The following is a 17,991-nucleotide window of genomic DNA, read 5'->3' on the forward strand; positions in this document are numbered from 1 at the left end:
TTGTTCGTACATATAAAACTGCATGCTACAAGTAAGCAATTCAAGATTAATTATTACTTGAAGTGCTGTCAGAGCTTAATCAAACACACGTACACAAGTCTCTGTAGATGGAATGAAAAATAATATGCAGTAATAATTTGCTGAGTACTCATCTAACTTCCAATATAAAGTGATTCAATTCTGATTATTAATTGCTCTCAGTTAGTGTTGACCTCAAAAGCTAGTGTAATGTATAATTTTCATTCTTTTTTTAAAACTTTTCAACAGAGCGTAGACACTGTTGTGAGGAATGGAAACAGAGCTGTTGTGTCCGACACCCGTCAAGGTATTGATTGCTTTTTTTGTCTTTATACATTAGTCAAGTCTAGGCCGCCAGCAACCCTGCTTAACGCAATACGCTATTGCACTAGACTGGTTTGTCAATTTCACTTCGTGTTGCATGGGAAAAGGGAGCGATTTCCTCATCGCGGGGATTGACGAAGCTGTTGGCATGTCTTGGTGAAAAAATGAAGTGCATTCAATTTCATTCTGTGAGTTCAACAGATTAACTAAATGTTATAATTTCGCCTTACGCGACTTGTATATTCGGGGGTGTATAGGTTTCACTCTGTTTGTTTGTTAGATCTCTGGTTGATTGAGTCGGAATTTGGTGTGAACCATGGAAGTATGAGGCATAGATTCTATGAATTTTGCTAAAGAGGAGTTTTTTAAAGTTTTTACTCAAGAAAAATCATTAAGTGGTACAATTCAGAGATTTTAAAAGGTATGTGTTTCTCACTCAGAACATGTTGATTAAAAGAAAAGAAGTAATAAAAGTACTCATTTTCCCTGAGTGTAATTTTAAAGACTTTATCAAAGACATTTATAGAAAAAATGAGAGAGAAAAACGTGTCGGGGATACTGTCGGGAAGATCTCGCATGTAAAGTTTCACACACATCTGTAGGGTAGTTTTCCTGGAATCTCTGTACACATGCACACAGACACATACATCCATATGACATATACATGCATACTTGGGTACATACATACATACATACATAAATAAATACGTATGATACGTACGTACATATATACATACACACACACGTACGTACATATATACATACACACACACACACTCGCACACACTGACACACACACACACCCACGCACACACATACATACATACATACATACATACATACATACATACATACATACATACATACACCACCACCTTTGTCTAGATTCCTGATCTATCTGAAAACATATATTCAGTCAAAATATGAATAAATGTAAAAAAAGATGAGAAACACCCACATAATATTATATGCACATGCACACACAATCTGCACACAGGCACACACACAAACGCACACACACATGCATGCACGCTTACACACACATGCATGTATGCTTACACACACACATTTACTCTGTCTCTGTCTTCCTCTCTTCACCTCAAATGCAATTCTCTTTGTATGTTAACTTGCCAGTGTATTATGTAAAATGATTTTTGTTTTGTTTTTGAAGGAGAGAGCGCACTGCTGAAACTGGTGTACGAAGATGAAGACCAAACACCAGGTGACAGTGACGTGAAGAATCTCCAAGCCAACCCTTCTGTGTGGCGCTACAGGCCTCGCATCACCGTTGACCATTTCTTCCGGCAGTTCCACTTGCAGGTGGAAACACGCAAAGAGATGAAAGAGGAATACCCTGTGCTCAGACTTTTCAAAGCACAGGTACTGTTGTTGTTGTTTTTTTCTGGTTTTTTCTCAGACGTTACCATAGCCTTATCTTCCGATGATGTGTATGTTGTGTGTTTCAGCGTCATATCATGCATGCCCTGCACTACTTGCCGTCAATCCTGGCAGGACAGCGCTGTGTGATGATGTGTATGTTGTGTGTTTCAGCGTCATATCATGCATGCCCTGCACTACTTGCCGTCAATCCTGGCAGGACAGCGCTGTGTGATGATATGTATGTTGTGTGTTTCAGCGTCATATCATGCATGCCCTGCACTACGTGCCGTCAATCCTGGCAGGACAGAGACGTCTGATGATGCAGCTTCACCGTCGTCTGGACAGAGCTGAGGCCGCCACTCTCACTGTGGCTGAAGTCCTCGATGGGAACGGTTTGTCTTTTTTACTAAGTTTTGACTAAATGTTTTAACATAGAGGGGAAATCGAGACGAGGGTCGTGGTGTATGTGTGTGTGTGTGTCTGTCTGTCTGTCTGTGTGTGTAGAGCGATTCAGACTAAACTACTGGACCGATCTTTATGAAATTTGACATAAGAGTTCCTGGGAATGATATCCCCGGACGTTTTTTTCTTTTTTTCGATGAATGTCTTTGATGACGTCATATCCGGCTTTTTGTAAAAGTTGAGGCGGCACTGTCACACCCTCATTTTTCAATCAAATTGATTGAAATTTTGGCCAAGCAGTCTTCGACAAAGGCCGGACCTCGGTATTGCATTTCAGCTTGGTGGCTTAAAAATTAATTAATGACTTTGGTCATTAAAAATCTGAAAATTGTAAAAAAAATTAAAAAAATTTATAAAACGATCCAAATTTACGTTCATCTTATTCTTCATCATTTTCTGATTCCAAAAACATATAAATATGTTATATTTGGATTAAAAACAAGCTCTGAAAATTAAAAATATAAAAATTATGATTTAAATTAAATTTCCGAAATCGTTTCAAAAACTATTTCATCTTATTCCTTGTCGGTTCCTGATTCCAAAAACATATCGATATGATATGTTTGGATTAAAAACACGCTCAGAAAGTTAAAACGAAGAGAGGTACAGTAAAGCGTGCTATGAAGCACAGCGCAACCGCTGCCGCGCCAAACTGGCTCGTCACTTTCACTGCCTTTTGCACTAGCGGCGGACTACGTTCAGTTTCATTCTGTGAGTTCCACAGCTTGACTAAATGTAGTAATTTCGCCTTACGCGACTTTGTTTTTTTTACATTACAAAATGTCTGTTTGTTTTTGGGAAGAGGGTCTTCACTTCAGATCGCCGCCAGGGTTAGAGAGACAGATTGACAGTTGAGAACCTGACATTTCTGCTGACGGTGTTGAGACCAACATGATCTGAAGGATTGTTCATCTGTATCTAATATACTTTGAATTTATTTTAGTGTTTTGAATTTGTCTTGATACTTTGAAAGTAAACATGAACTCTTATTTTGGATATGAACCTATGTGGCCATGTCATTTCTCAAAGAAAGTATTGGCATCAAAGAAAAAAAGAACCTGAAAAAAGAGATACAGTCGAACCTGTCTAAAGAGACCACCCAAGGGACTGAGCAAAAGTGGTCTCTTCAGACAGTTGATTTTTATAGTCGTAAAAACCCTTGGGAATACTTTAGGTTGGTCTCCTTAGACAGGTGGTCTCTTTAGACAGTTGATTTTTATAGTCGTAAAAACCCTTGGGAATACTTTGGGTTGGTCTCCTTAGACAGGTGGTCTCTTTAGACAGTTGATTTTTATACAGTGGTACTCCCGACGAACGACCCCCCCATCAGAGACCCTCTCCCTTCTCAGACCTCATTCTTGCTGACGGATTAGTTTTGCTATATAAATCACCCCCCATGGCCGACTCCCCCCAGAACCCGATTTGCGACCGACTAGTTGTTACAATTTGCGACCTTGTAACGACATTTTCAAATCAAAACCTAACAAAAAATCGTAACGTTTTGCTTGAATCTCTGAAAAAAGATCGCAAAAATCACTCGGCCGGAAATATAACAGACGACGCGTTTAGGTCTCGATTGCGCATGTCCGGCGTTCACAATTTTTTGATCCCAACATGCCCTTTTCTTTGTCCACTTCCTTTCGAAAAATCAACAAACACACGCGCGAGCATCAACGATCTTCTTCTTCGACCATGGCTTCGAACTCTCCTTCAACTTCAAACGCTCAATCGCGCGGAAAGAAGAGGAAAATTTTGACTCTGGAACAGAGGATGGAAGTGGTGAAACGGAGCCGTAAGGGCGAAACGGCAATTTCGATCGCGCGGTCGTTTGAGGTAGGAAAAACTCAGATTCAATCGATCGTCAGCGACCAAGAAAACGTGGTCAATCGATGGGAGACCGGCGAAAATTGTGACCGCAAATACTCCAAGGCAAGGAAATGTATTTATGGTGACCTCAACGAACGCGTTTGGAGTTGGTTTTGTGATGATGGCTGATGTCTTGCTCAATTTTGACAGTCAAATTAAGAAAGACCACTTGAAGAGAAAGTCTCAAGCTTCTCAGACTTCCATGAAATCTTTCTTCAAACCAGTGTAAAATGTGACAGGTGTATAGTCCTCTTCCAAATACTGACACCCATATGAACATAAACTCTTTTGACTCCCAAATATTTTTTTAAATACATGTAGAGGATACAATTAAAGTAAAAAAAAAAATAGAAAAAATACATACCTCTTGCTTTTTATTGAATTAGATTATCAAATTAATTCACCAAACCACAACTGTAATTATGCCACAACTTCGACGGACCCTGAAGGTATTTCTAATTTCTCTCTGTCACTGATTTTTTCTCTCTCACTGTCTTTTTCTGACCTGACCTCACCCCCATGTAAGACCCCCCCCTTTTAAGACCTAAATTTGTCAGATTTTGGGAGGTCTTACATGGGGAGTACCACTGTAGTCGTAAAAACCCTTGGGAATACTTTGGGTTGGTCTCCTTAGACAGGTGGTCTCCTTAGACAGGTGGTCTTAAGGGCAGGTTTGACTGTAGAAGGAATGCACGAGAGAAAGAAAGGAACAAAAATTAAACAAACAAAAAAGTGGAAAAGAAAAGAAGATAAGTCACCAATGTATTGGTTTGCTGTGTGTGCATTTACAGTTCGCACAAGTGGTCTGCAAGAGCTACTGAAGAACTTCTCACAGGCTTGGGAAATAGTGAAGGAACATCTCATTGGATTCCGTGAGTATAGTGCTAAAAACATTATATGTCATAGCTATCTCCAGTTAAGCATCACTCACATGTTTGGTATATCAAGCTGACCAGTTTGCTCACAGATTTTCTGGACCAATCCTTGAGGTAAATTTTGTCATTATTTTGAGTTATCTATATCTATATACGGCTTGTGTGTGTCTGTCTGTCTGTCTGTCTGTCTGTCTGTCTGTCACTTCGCGATGCACGGCCAAAGTTCTCGATGGATCTGCTTCAAATTTGGTGGGCATATTCAGGTACACCCCGGACACAATCTGGTCGATGAAAATTTTCAACACGTGCTCTCAGCGCGCAGCGCTGAACTGATTTTGGTTTTTACGGTTTTTCTGTACATCCATTCCCAGTAACTCTTCCTTATCTTCTCCAGTGTTTTGTGCGTTTATCTCCCTTCCTTCGTGTGGCGTCAATCGCGTACGCCGGGTACCCGGGGCAGCCGGGTATTCGGCTCTACTTCTTCCTGGCGAAGCCGGGTATTGATCTAGTTTCTAATATGCTGACTGTTAGCAAATGATAACAAGACATGTCGAGAAAAAAAGATATCAAGCATGAGCCTTTTAGGCGAATGCTGATATCGTTTGTGAGACATGTCTGTTATCATCTGCTAACAGTCAGCATATTAGAAATAACGGTTTTATTACCGTTTAATTCGACCAAAAGAAATTTCGAAGCAACACCGCGAATTAGACAGAACAGCCGCAATGGGAACTTGAGCGCTTCTACCTTATTATGCATGTCAGTCAAAGAATTCTCGTGACCCGAGTCAGCCAATCAGAGTAACACACCTGACGTGATGAATATTCACAGGTCAAATGCCTTTGACACACAACAATCTCACAAGATAAACCATGTTGAACATGCGTTTCGGTTGCTTCGCTTTTTCTCGTTGAACAGAGAGCGACAGATTTAGAACCGACTCCAGACGGATGGGAAATGACGTAAAGATACATTTGATGTAAAGCGAGTGGCGCAATTTCACTTGATTTTTCCGAACTTTGATCATTTAGATTTCAAATGAGCGGTTGGCATTGCACACTCAGACGATGGGCGGTGCCTTGCTGTTCCGTTACGCACCCACCGACAAAACTCGCTTTTCTGTATTTTTTAGATAAAGAAAGTAATTACTGGCCTGACAGCATTTGAAGTGTCATTCTTTAGAATAAATCACGCTGATATTGTTGAATTACATTTTTACTTTGTCTTGTTAATTTTTAGCGTGATAAACAAAAAGGGTCCCTGCCTGAACGTTATAACATTTTGAGGGTCACCTAGAATCCGTCCTGATTGGTCAAAAAGCCATATGGGGCACTGAATTGGTAATAAAAAGTTTTCTTTTGTGTGTCAAGTTTGATATCATGTCATTCCACCTCTTTAGTTCGGGATCTCTAGCTCTTCTTCTGAGAAGAAACAGTAAGGAGTATGTGTGGAATGGTTTTCCATGTGCTTTTGTTCGATGAGATTTAAGGTATATTCGTAATGGTGAGGGATTGCATGGCTGTCATTAGTTAATGAGAGTTGCTTTACTTACAGTACAAGACGAGATCAGAGAGGTCCATAGTTCTCCTATGACTCTTTGTGTTGTGTGGTAAAAATACAGCTCAGCTGGAAGCCTGCATTCACACTTAACATTCTGTGCTGCACCAAAGCTCATGTCCTTTGTTTATCCTTTTTATTTAGCAACAGTTGCAGTTATCGTTTTGGGTCAGAGGGATTCTTTCTTCTATTCTGGTTGAAATAATCATGATGTTAATAATGTAGACTTGAACTGCTCTGCAGAATTTGTGAGCATAGATCTGAACTACTCTACAGAATGTGTTACCCCTGCGGAAGGCCTGGTGTCACTGCCAGAAGAGTATCATAACGCCAGCATGACAACAGACAGTCCTATCGCCGTCCTGCTGCCGTCCACACAGGGCCTTGGTCTCTGTTCCTACATCCTGCTGCAGTTCCTGCTGGGTCGCAACAATGACTTCATGCAGACCTACTGCCCTATGGTCAAACAGAGGCATGTTTTCTCTTTTTTTCTCTGTCTCTCTTTGTGACTATCAAATTTTTCTCTCTTTCTCTGTCCCCTTCTAGAAAAATCGCTTATCTAAAGCGATTAAATTACATTCTTATCCCAACTCACATACAGCAATTTACTCCAGTTTAGTGCTAGGACGCTGAATAGCATCGCCTTGGTAACAAGGGGAGGTCACCCTAAAAAAGAGCTACCTTGACCCCTTAACATGACAAAGTCACGCGTGACTTCCTGACCTTGCCGCCATCTTTGAATCATTCACTCTCCAGCGATCTGTGTCTACAGACGTGTTTTGATTTTGCTCCGGCTTTCAGCCGGTTTGTCTGACTTCTGCCTTTGTCAGACCCTGCCTTGGTACTTGCACACGGTCCCTCTGCTCCTACTGTGTGTTTGGGTGAGCTTTTTTGTCGTTTGTTATCGTTTTGTGACTTAGGTTTGGTCGAATACTTAGCTTTGTTTACATTTTTTCCGTTCGCCATGTCGGATAAGGAAAGAATAAAAATGCTAAGTCGGTGGCCGAGCCTTCTCCCACAAAGAAGCCTTCTCGTAAGTCGTAGAGTTCGGCATGTTAAGCTTTGATTAAAGTCACAGATCCTTGACTAAATCCTCGTTTGATGTGCGATAGACTTACCTTATTCTCCGGCTATGCCTAGTTTGCCTTCAGCTGCGTCACCGGTCTTGTCCGGTTCAGGCCCTGTTAGCGAGAAGCAGGATGTTTATGCTATTTTGCACTCCTTGAGTGCTTAGATATCCTCTCTTTCAGCCGAGTTTTCGTCTACCAAGGCTGAGATGTGTCTTTGCCTTCCGGTGTGGGAGGTGTGCGTTCCCTTGCCAGGGTGTGTGTCCGCCTTCCTCCACTTTTACGTCCGCCGACGTTCACGCCTCGTTTGAGGGCAGCCGTGGTGTTTCCCTGCTGCGTTCCCAGGCCTCTTGGACTGACGACGATCAAGGTATTTATACTTCGCCAGTAACCGGGTTCTCCGGCCAAAACGAAGTGCGTGTTTGGAGAGAGTAGCCACACCGGTTCGTGTGCGCGAAAGCTTAGGCCCTAGGTCTACGTCGTTCCGATTGAGTGAACGTCTAGATCGAGGGAAAAGCCCAGACACGCGTTCGGTCTCTGACCGAACAGGGGAAGTGCGTCCTCCGACACTCCCTAGAGGAGCGGTTGGTGCGGCAGCACAGCTTTCACAGCTTTCCCCGCTTCCGCCTTTCAGGCAGGAAGCAGTCCCTAGGGACGTACCGCTTGGGTATAAAATCCCTCGTGGGCGTCTCTTCCGGGCGACACTTCGTCGGACTATGGTAGTCACGGCGGAAGTGTCTTGCCTGACTTCACGGAAGTGAGGGACTACGAGTCGGATTTTGGCACTTCCGTCCAGGGTGACGAAGATGTCAACTTCCGCATACCGACTAAGCTTCCGCAAGCTCTGGCTTTAGCGGAGGAAGTGGCTTCACGGTATCGTTTTGAGGAGGGGGTGACATTCCCCGCTTCCGCCCTCTGGGCAGGAAAGCAGTCCCTAGGGACACACTGCTTGGGTATCGCATCCCTCGTGTGTCGTCTCTTCTGGGTGACGCTTCGCCTGACTATTGTAGTCAGGGCGGAAGTTCGTTGCCTTGTTGCACGGATGTGCGGGATTATGAGTCGGATTTTGGTGCTTCTGTTCAGGTTGACAAAGATGCCAACTTCCGTGTACTGGTTGAACTTCCGCTAGCACTGGCTTTGGCGGCGGAAGTTACTTCAAGGTAGTTCGAGGAGGGTTGCGGCAACACTTGTTGCCCAACCTCCTTCCGCTTTGGGGGATTCCCGTTCTGCGAAGGACTGTGGAAACAGCAGTTCCGTTTTCGGAAATTCCCGTTTTCGGAAATTCCCGTTGGTAGCGTTTGAGCTGTCTATGCTACTGACTACTGGGCAGTATGGCGGTGCGTTTCACGCTGTACCGTGGTTAAAAGGTCTGGCTCCTGATTCAGCGCAGCCTTACCGTGCTTCTTTGTTTTTAGCCTCAGCTTTGCCTGCTGGTTTGGCTAAGAGGTTTACACTGCTGCATAATTCAGTCAATTTGATTGGCTCGTTTGCCTTGCCTCGTTCCACTTTTCCGGAACTTGCAGTCCTTAGGCAAGATGATACAGCAGAGACAGAGTAGTCCCGTTTTCGGAGAATTCTCTTTTGTCTTTGGGGTAACTGGCTTACGTTTGCTTGAGTTATCGTCTCTCTCTGAGACTTTGCAGAGATCTCTGGCGAGATTGATCGCATCGTCATTAGACCCATTCAGGTTTCGTGACGATGCGGTAGAGAAAGTTGTCACTATTCTGGTAGGGAAGACGGCTACAGTAGAACAGTATGTTATACTGGGTCCTCTTTCTTGTCTCTGGGGGAATAAGCACATGATCTTTTCAAGTTATCCTCTGTTTAGGAAACTTTGCAAGATTTTTTTATAGAGAGCTCTATCTTCTCTGCTCTTGTTAACTTCGAGTTTCGTCGTGACGCAATTAGGGCATAGCATTAACCTGGGCGGTGTAATTGCTAGTGTTCTTAAGGGGGCAGCGATTGGTTTTACGAAGGCTAAGTCCCCTCTTCCCGCGTGGGACTTATTTTTTTGGTACTCAAGTTTCTAGCCTCTTCGGATTTCGAACCTTTAGCTTCAGCGAGCTTAGCTAACTTGACTCGTAAAGCCTTGTTCCTCGTTTTGTTAGCCTCTGCCCGTGGAGGCGGTGAGGTGCAAGCTCTTTCAGGCCTGGCTAAGGATATTTCTTTTGAGAGCTATGGCTCTTTTGTTTTAAGATTTCGGCCGGAGTTCCTTGCCAAAACCGAAAACAAGGTCTGTCCTCCTCTGTTATTCGCATTCCTCCTTTAAGTAGGATTCTTGCGTCTGGTGACCCTGATATGGTCAATTGTCCTGTTTGTACTCTTACCAGCTACTTATCCCGTACCACGCCCATTAGGTCTAGGGACCAAAAACTGCTCTTCATCTCAGTTGACACTGAAAGGAGCAAGGACTTGTCGCGGGTCACTTTGGTAAGATGGGTCTCTACGCTTATTAAACAAGCGTATGCGTGGTGGCACAGACAAGTTGGGATTGGGCATTCTGTCCTTCCTTTGAAGTTGTCAAGAACTCATGAAGCCAGAGCCTGGGCTACTTCTCTGGCAGTCCTCCGCTCAGGCGTGCTGGCAGAGGTCTTAGACGCTGCCTACTGGAAATCGCAGGGCGTTTTCATCAACTTTTACCTGCGAGATGTGGCCAGCACTCGTCATGGTGGCAGTAGCTCCCTACCAGCCTTTGTCGCTGCTGGACAAGTGGAATTTTGTTTTCCCACCTCCTTCATTAGCATTCTGCTGTATGTGAGTTGGGATAAGAATGTAATTTAATTGAAAATTTTCATCTAAATTTTAATTTGATTATATACTTACCCAACTCACATAGTTGATACCCGCCCGCCTGCCCCGCTTTTGGGGTTTTTATGGGGGGTTTTTCCTAAAAAAGAGGGAAATTTTTCTATGTTCGCTTTCGATTGAATGATTCAAAGATGGCGGCAAGGTCAGGAAGTCACGCGTGACTTTGTCATGTTAAGGGGTCAAGGTAGCTCTTTTTTAGGGTGACCTCCCCTTGTTACCAAGGCGATGCTATTCAGCGTCCTAGCACTAAACTGGAGTAAATTTCTTGTCGCGGGTCACTTTGGTAAGATGGGTCTCTACGCTTATTAAACAAGCGTATGCGTGGTGGCACAGACAAGTTGGGATTGGGCATTCTGTCCTTCCTATGAAGTTGTCAAGAACTCATGAAGCCAGAGCCTGGGCTACTTCTCTGGCAGTCCTCCGCTCAGGCGTGCTGGCAGAGGTCTTAGGCGCTGCCTACTGGAAATCGCAGGGTGTTTTCATCAACTTTTACCTGCGAGATGTGGCGAAATCCAAAGAGGCTAGAAACTCCAGTTTAGTGCTAGGACGCTGAATAGCATCGCCTTGGTAACAAGGGGAGGTCACCCTAAAAAAGAGCTACCTTGACCCCTTAACATGACAAAGTCACGCGTGACTTCCTGACCTTGCCGCCATCTTTGAATCATTCAATCGAAAGCGAACATAGAAAAATTTCCCTCTTTTTTAGGAAAAACCCCCCATAAAAACCCCAAAAGCGGGGCAGGCGGGCGGGTATCAACTATGTGAGTTGGGTAAGTATATAATCAAATTAAAATTTAGATGAAAATTTTCAATTAAATTACATTCTTATCCCAACTCACATACAGCAGAATGCTAATGAAGGAGGTGGGAAAACAAAATTCCACTTGTCCAGCAGCGACAAAGGCTGGTAGGGAGCTACTGCCACCATGACGAGTGCTGGCCACATCTCGCAGGTAAAAGTTGATGAAAACGCCCTGCGATTTCCAGTAGGCAGCGTCTAAGACCTCTGCCAGCACGCCTGAGCGGAGGACTGCCAGAGAAGTAGCCCAGGCTCTGGCTTCATGAGTTCTTGACAACTTCAAAGGAAGGACAGAATGCCCAATCCCAACTTGTCTGTGCCACCACGCATACGCTTGTTTAATAAGCGTAGAGACCCATCTTACCAAAGTGACCCGCGACAAGTCCTTGCTCCTTTCAGTGTCAACTGAGATGAAGAGCAGTTTTTGGTCCCTAGACCTAATGGGCGTGGTACGGGATAAGTAGCTGGTAAGAGTACAAACAGGACAATTGACCATATCAGGGTCACCAGACGCAAGAATCCTACTTAAAGGAGGAATGCGAATAACAGAGGAGGACAGACCTTGTTTTCGGTTTTGGCAAGGAACTCCGGCCGAAATCTTAAAACAAAAGAGCCATAGCTCTCAAAAGAAATATCCTTAGCCAGGCCTGAAAGAGCTTGCACCTCACCGCCTCCACGGGCAGAGGCTAACAAAACGAGGAACAAGGCTTTACGAGTCAAGTTAGCTAAGCTCGCTGAAGCTAAAGGTTCGAAATCCGAAGAGGCTAGAAACTTGAGTACCAAAAAAATAAGTCCCACGCGGGAAGAGGGGACTTAGCCTTCGTAAAACCAATCGCTGCCCCCTTAAGAACACTAGCAATTACACCGCCCAGGTTAATGCTATGCCCTAATTGCTTCAGAGTAGAAGAAATGGCTGAGCGCCTGACTCTCAAAAAAAGAAGCTTTGGCTAAAGTCTTTTGAACAGCGGAGCCTCCCAGCGCTTTTCTTGGCATATTGCTTGGCTCAGGTTGCAAACAAGAGGCGGATCTACTCCGCTCTTTGCTTTTTGTGGTCCATCTTCTGGGAGAAGCTGTGATCTGCGTCGGCTGGCCACATTTGGCCTTTATTTAGGCAAGATGCGGAGCTAAGCAAACACACATTGGGTTAAACCCTCTGCCTTAGGCAGCTTCGCGGTATGTACGCCCATCTTTGGTGCGGCATACCTCTTATTTTTCACCTTCTAGGGTGAAGTTGCTAAGGCCTCAATTTTTGTTTTTTGCCTCTGTGGTGAAAACAAGGCAAGCTGTTAAAACTTTCTCAGCTTTTACGGCTTACAGAATTGCGCTTTCTCATCAGGGTCATAAGCTTTGGTTTCTGACAAGTCGCCAGAACATGTCCAAATTATGGGCTCACATTCTGACTAAATTTTTAGGCTCACTGAGCCATTGCTCGTAACCTCTCAGTCGGAACTTTTCCGGCTAAGCCTACCTCTTGAGGCAGTGGCTTCTGTCAGCGACTTTCGCTGCGCAGCACAAAGGACTCGCAGGAATTCCTTAGTTTCAGCTTTTCTTTCTATGAGGTTACGGAAAGAACTAAACACCATCATGTGGCTAAGCCTAGGTTTGGCACAGACGTTTTTAGCATTGGGGTTGTTTTTCTTCAACACGCAAAGACATACACCGTCGATTGGCGGGTACGCCCTTCACAGAGAAGGGTGGACAGGTTGCAAAGTCTGTTTCGTACTCTGTCCTTGATAAAGAGAGCGGCTGTACGTGTTCTGACCTCTCTTTTTGGCCAAATGGAATCGATGGCCACTCTTGTGCCCTTAGGCAGAGTCCACAAGCGGCCATTTCAGGCTGCCCTGAGTTCGCTGTGGAAGCCTTCTCTTCAGGGCTGGGAGACAGTGGTCTCTCTTGAAGGCTGGTGTCGGCACACAACGAGGCAGTGGCTGCTCCCTGGGATTTCACAGGGAGGGCCAATTTCGTTTGCCCCCCCCGGACGAGTTTCTGTTCACAGACGCGTCTATGGAGGGCTGGGGTGCCTATCTTTCTGTTCACACTGCGTCAGGTCTGTGGAACGAGACGCAGTGTGGGGGGCACTTTAATGCCCTAGAGTTAGAGGCTGTTTTCCTGGGACTCCAATCGTTTCTGTCTTTGGTCAGGAACGAATAAATTGGGGTTCGCACAGACAACACGACCATGGCGGCCTATTTCAACAAACAGGGAGGCACTTTGTCTCTCGCTCTTTCTGTCAGGTCAGGTCAGATTCTTGCCTGGGGCAGCCAGCACCTTATTCTGTTGTCAGCGAAGTACGTCCCAGGCATACTCAACGTTCTTGCGGACTACTTCAGTCGCCCGTAGTGTACGATGCACACGGAGTAGTCTCTGACTCATCAGGTCCTACAACGTCTGGGTGGCATTTCGGCAAGCCTACAGTCGATCTGTTTGTGACAAGATTCTCCTGCAGGCTTCAGGTCTTTATCTCCCCCTTTCCAGACCCAGAGGGGAGGGAAACAGACGCCCTCGAAGTAAACTGGTCGCGTCTGAGCCTATGCTTTCCCCCCTTTTCATCTCTTGGGAAAGGTTCTCAGGAAGGCGGAGCGGGGACAGCCTTGCTTGGTGTTGGTGGCCCCTTGGTGGCCCAGCCAACATTGGTTCCCCGTCCTCCTTCGCCTCGCAGACGGCCCTCCATTCTTTCTAGGTCGCTGCGCCGTTCTGGCTCCTCAGACGCTACTTTAGGCTTTGTCCAAAAGGCCCACAGGGAATCGACCAGCACTGTTTATGCGTCACTCGATCTGGTCAGCTTGGACAAAGTGGTGCTCGGAGAATGGAGTTACTGCTACTTCACCTCGCTCTATGCATGTAGCAAATCATCTCTCGTGTTTGGCTGCTCAGGGCTTGGCTCCTTCTTTTTTTGAGAGTCAGGCGCTCAGCCATTTCTTCTACTCTGAAGCAATTAGGGCATAGCATTAACCTGGGCGGTGTAATTGCTAGTGTTCTTAAGGGGGCAGCGATTGGTTTTACGAAGGCTAAGTCCCCTCTTCCCGCGTGGGACTTATTTTTTGGTACTCAAGTTTCTAGCCTCTTCGGATTTCGAACCTTTAGCTTCAGCGAGCTTAGCTAACTTGACTCGTAAAGCCTTGTTCCTCGTTTTGTTAGCCTCTGCCCGTGGAGGCGGTGAGGTGCACGCTCTTTCAGGCCTGGCTAAGGATATTTCTTTTGAGAGCTATGGCTCTTTTGTTTTAAGATTTTGGCCGGAGTTCCTTGCCAAAACCAAAAACAAGGTCTGTCCTCCTCTGTTATTCGCATTCCTCCTTTAAGTAGGATTCTTGCGTCTGGTGACCCTGATATGGTCAATTGTCCTGTTTGTACTCTTACCAGCTACTTATCCCGTACCACGCCCATTAGGTCTAGGGACCAAAAACTGCTCTTCATCTCAGTTGACACTGAAAGGAGCAAGGACTTGTCGCGGGTCACTTTGGTAAGATGGGTCTCTACGCTTATTAAACAAGCGTATGCGTGGTGGCACAGACAAGTTGGGATTGGGCATTCTGTCCTTCCTATGTAGTTGTCAGGAACTCATGAAGCCAGAGCCTGGGCTACTTCTCTGGCAGTCCTCTGCTCAGGCGTGCTGGCAGAGGTCTTAGACGCTGCCTACTGGAAATCGCAGGGCGTTTTCATCAACTTTTACCTGCGAGATGTGGCCAGCACTCGTCATGGTGGCAGTAGCTCCCTACCAGCCTTTGTCGCTGCTGGACAAGTGGAATTTTGTTTTCCCACCTCCTTCATTAGCATTCTGCTGTATGTGAGTTGGGATAAGAATGTAATTTAATTGAAAATTTTCATCTAAATTTTAATTTGATTATATACTTACCCAACTCACATAGTTGATACCCGCCCGCCTGCCCCGCTTTTGGGGTTGTTATGGGGGTTTTTTCCTAAAAAAGAGGGAAATTTTTCTATGTTCGCTTTCGATTGAATGATTCAAAGATGGCGGCAAGGTCAGGAAGTCACGCGTGACTTTGTCATGTTAAGGGGTCAAGGTAGCTCTTTTTTAGGGTGACCTCCCCTTGTTACCAAGGCGATGCTATTCAGCGTCCTAGCACTAAACTGGAGTAAATTGCTGTATGTGAGTTGGGTAAGTATATAATCAAATTAAAATTTAGATGAAAATTTTCAATTATACATGTACCCTTGTCATTCTCTCTCACTCTCTCTCTCTCTCTCTCTCTCTCTCTCTCTCTCTCACTCTCTCTCTCTCTCTCTCTCTCTCTCTCTCTCTCTCTCTCTCTCTCTCTCTCTCTCTCTCTCTCTCTCTCTCTCTCTCTCTCTCTCTCTCTCTCTCTCTCTCTCTCTCTCTCTGTGCTTTCTGACTTATTTAAGGAAATCAGGATATCAATGATTGCAGAAGCCTTTGCAGCAACTCCATAGTTCTATTTTTCGTTTAATCAGCACATTGTGATGAAGGAGCCTTTTGAACTGAGGACACGTAACAGCGGACATGTAGATCCAGACCTCTGTGATTTAAAGATAATACCTCTTGTACCTGCAGTCTGAGGACACTCATTGTTATAGTCTCCAGGGTGTTCACTCATGATGGGTACTCTACAGCATGCAGAAAATATCTTTGTGGGGTTTGAAGTTTGTTTGTTTCTTTGTTTGTCACCTTTGTAGGTTTTTGTTTTTGGTCAATATTTTCTTGTTCTGCTCTGAAGGGAAGAGAAGAGAAAGTCGTTTAGCGAACTCAAAAAAAGAAGACTGGATTTGGTTGCGGCTTAACATTTGAATTGGTCATCACAGGTATGAGAGCCTGCCGGAGGTGAGCGTGAAGGCGGTGACAGAGCGTCAGGTGGTGGGGTGTTCAGCGGAGCGTGACGTGCTGCCCCTGGTGCTGGCACAGTGTAACTACAGTCTGATGGTGGGCCAGGCCGCCACACTGGACTACGACTTTGCTGCCTTCCAACAGCACCTCACTGACTCCCTGCTGCAGTGCAAGGCCAGGATATACAGGGCTCCTGCAGGATACATTCCTGTGAGTAGTGGTCAAAAGTTGAGCTGCTTTTACCTTGACAAGCATATTTTCAGCACTTGTATTGTAAGGTTCGCATGCACTGTGAATTAGACGCTATGTGGCCTGATCGCTTTCATCAGTGATCTGCTGGTCATACTGAGTGTCAAGCATGGACATTTGCACATAATTTTGTCAACAAGAGAAAATTCTTATCGGACAATCAAATAGAATTGCAAAATGTGCAACGTCAGATTTCTTGTTCTGACCAGTGTTCTTGTTAGTTATGATGCTTTCAGTAGTGTAGTGTAACAAGTTTTGTTTTCTTTTCTTTGTGAAGGTGGAAACTATGGTCTTCAAAGCAGACACAACCAGTTCCAGACTGTTCAACATCATGAGAAAGAAAATTGAACAGGTACAGGTTGATTGGCTTTTTGTAGTGCCTCCGGGCAGTTGGTTGTGGACAAGTATATATTTTGTATCAGAAACAGATGTCTGCTCTGGTTTCATGTAGAACATTATTATGGACACAGGTTTTTTTTAACACTATAAACTACTGCAAGAATAATTTTTATATTGTAAACTTCTTTGGAGGTCGATCATGGATAGAATTAGGAATGGTTTGATTTTTTTGTTCCGACATGTTTGTGCACATGTTATTACATGAAGTGTTAAAACAGGAATTTAAGTGGGGGGTAAACTGCCACGTAATGAGTAACACGGGTGCAGCTATGAATCTAATAATATTCTTCTGATTAGTCCATAGCTTTTCAGAATATACAGCAAAATAATTATGATGATCTTTTCAGGAGTGCCTGAGTCCTGCTGAGCGTCGCCAGATCGTGGAAGACCTGCGAGACAATCTGCCGGACATCTGTCAGTCCATCGACAACCTGAACACTGCGCTGTCTTTCCTCAAGGCTCTTGGGGGCAATCCTGATGTCTCTCTGCATGAGTTTATGTCGTCATCTCTCAGGATGAAGCGCACACTTTGTAGTCGCAAGGTCAGGAATTTAAGCTAAAAGTTGGACATTTTTTTCTGTGGTTGCAATGTTAGAAATTCTAGAGGGTAAAAATGAATTGTATCTGTACATGTACACAGCAGTGCATGTTCTGCAGCAGGATGTGGGGATGGAAGGCATTAATTGCTTTAGGCAATGTTGTTATGAAGTGAACATTAGCTTTGGGGGTCGTTTTTTAGGGATATTTCCAAGCACATCTCTGTTCTGCAGCAGGGTGTTAGAAAGGGAGGCATTAGTCAATGTTAGTAGAAAGTTAGCTGCATATAGATCAAGATTAAATATTGTTTCCCTGCGTACTTTCAGGATACATTGTGAATACTTGGGTCTTGAATGCATGTTTTCAAAAGCCATGTTTTGCAGGTATTAATTCTTGAGGTGCCATCTTATTGCGCCCGGAAAAGAAAAGCATTGAATGAAGGCGTGATTAAAAGTGATTTGAATATATACAGGGGATTGAAAGTTCTGAATCAAAGTCAGGGACGTTGAGAGGATTTGTTTTCTTTGGCAAGTTTTCCGAAATAGCCATGAACATTTTGGAAATTTTAGGCAGTACTTGGCATAATTAATCTTTCCCCCACTTCAAAAAAGTTTGACAATCCTGCCGAAATAATGGCAAAGTTTGTTGGCAATTTTAAATTATTGTTGGCATTTTTTTAACAGCTGCATGGTGCCAAATTTGGATGTTTTGCTTGCAGTAAGTAATTCTGTAACTGATGCTTTGTACATCAACAGGCTCAACAGCTGTGCAAGCTGGCTCACGTGCAGTCACTGTGGGTGTTGCTGTGTTACCAGAGAGCTTGCTTCCTTACTGCTCATTATCAGGTGT

At 44.5% G+C, this 17,991-nt stretch overlaps 1 protein-coding gene across 1 annotated transcript in view; it reads left to right on the forward strand.

Moving 5' to 3' along the window:
* Positions 1–17,991, forward strand: part of LOC138962192 (E3 ubiquitin-protein ligase rnf213-alpha-like) — a 106,590-nt gene that overhangs the window by 82,064 nt on the left and 6,535 nt on the right. Inside the window, exons 72-80 of the mRNA XM_070333922.1 lie at positions 268–325; positions 1,514–1,722; positions 1,979–2,114; positions 4,842–4,922; positions 6,759–6,954; positions 15,936–16,167; positions 16,484–16,558; positions 16,953–17,147; positions 17,898–17,987. Coding sequence (XP_070190023.1) covers positions 268–325; positions 1,514–1,722; positions 1,979–2,114; positions 4,842–4,922; positions 6,759–6,954; positions 15,936–16,167; positions 16,484–16,558; positions 16,953–17,147; positions 17,898–17,987 — 1,272 coding nt within the window. The remainder of the gene's footprint in view (positions 1–267; positions 326–1,513; positions 1,723–1,978; positions 2,115–4,841; positions 4,923–6,758; positions 6,955–15,935; positions 16,168–16,483; positions 16,559–16,952; positions 17,148–17,897; positions 17,988–17,991) is intronic.

This window comes from Littorina saxatilis, linkage group LG3, assembly GCF_037325665.1.
Source record: "Littorina saxatilis isolate snail1 linkage group LG3, US_GU_Lsax_2.0, whole genome shotgun sequence".
NCBI lineage: Eukaryota > Metazoa > Mollusca > Gastropoda > Littorinimorpha > Littorinidae > Littorina > Littorina saxatilis.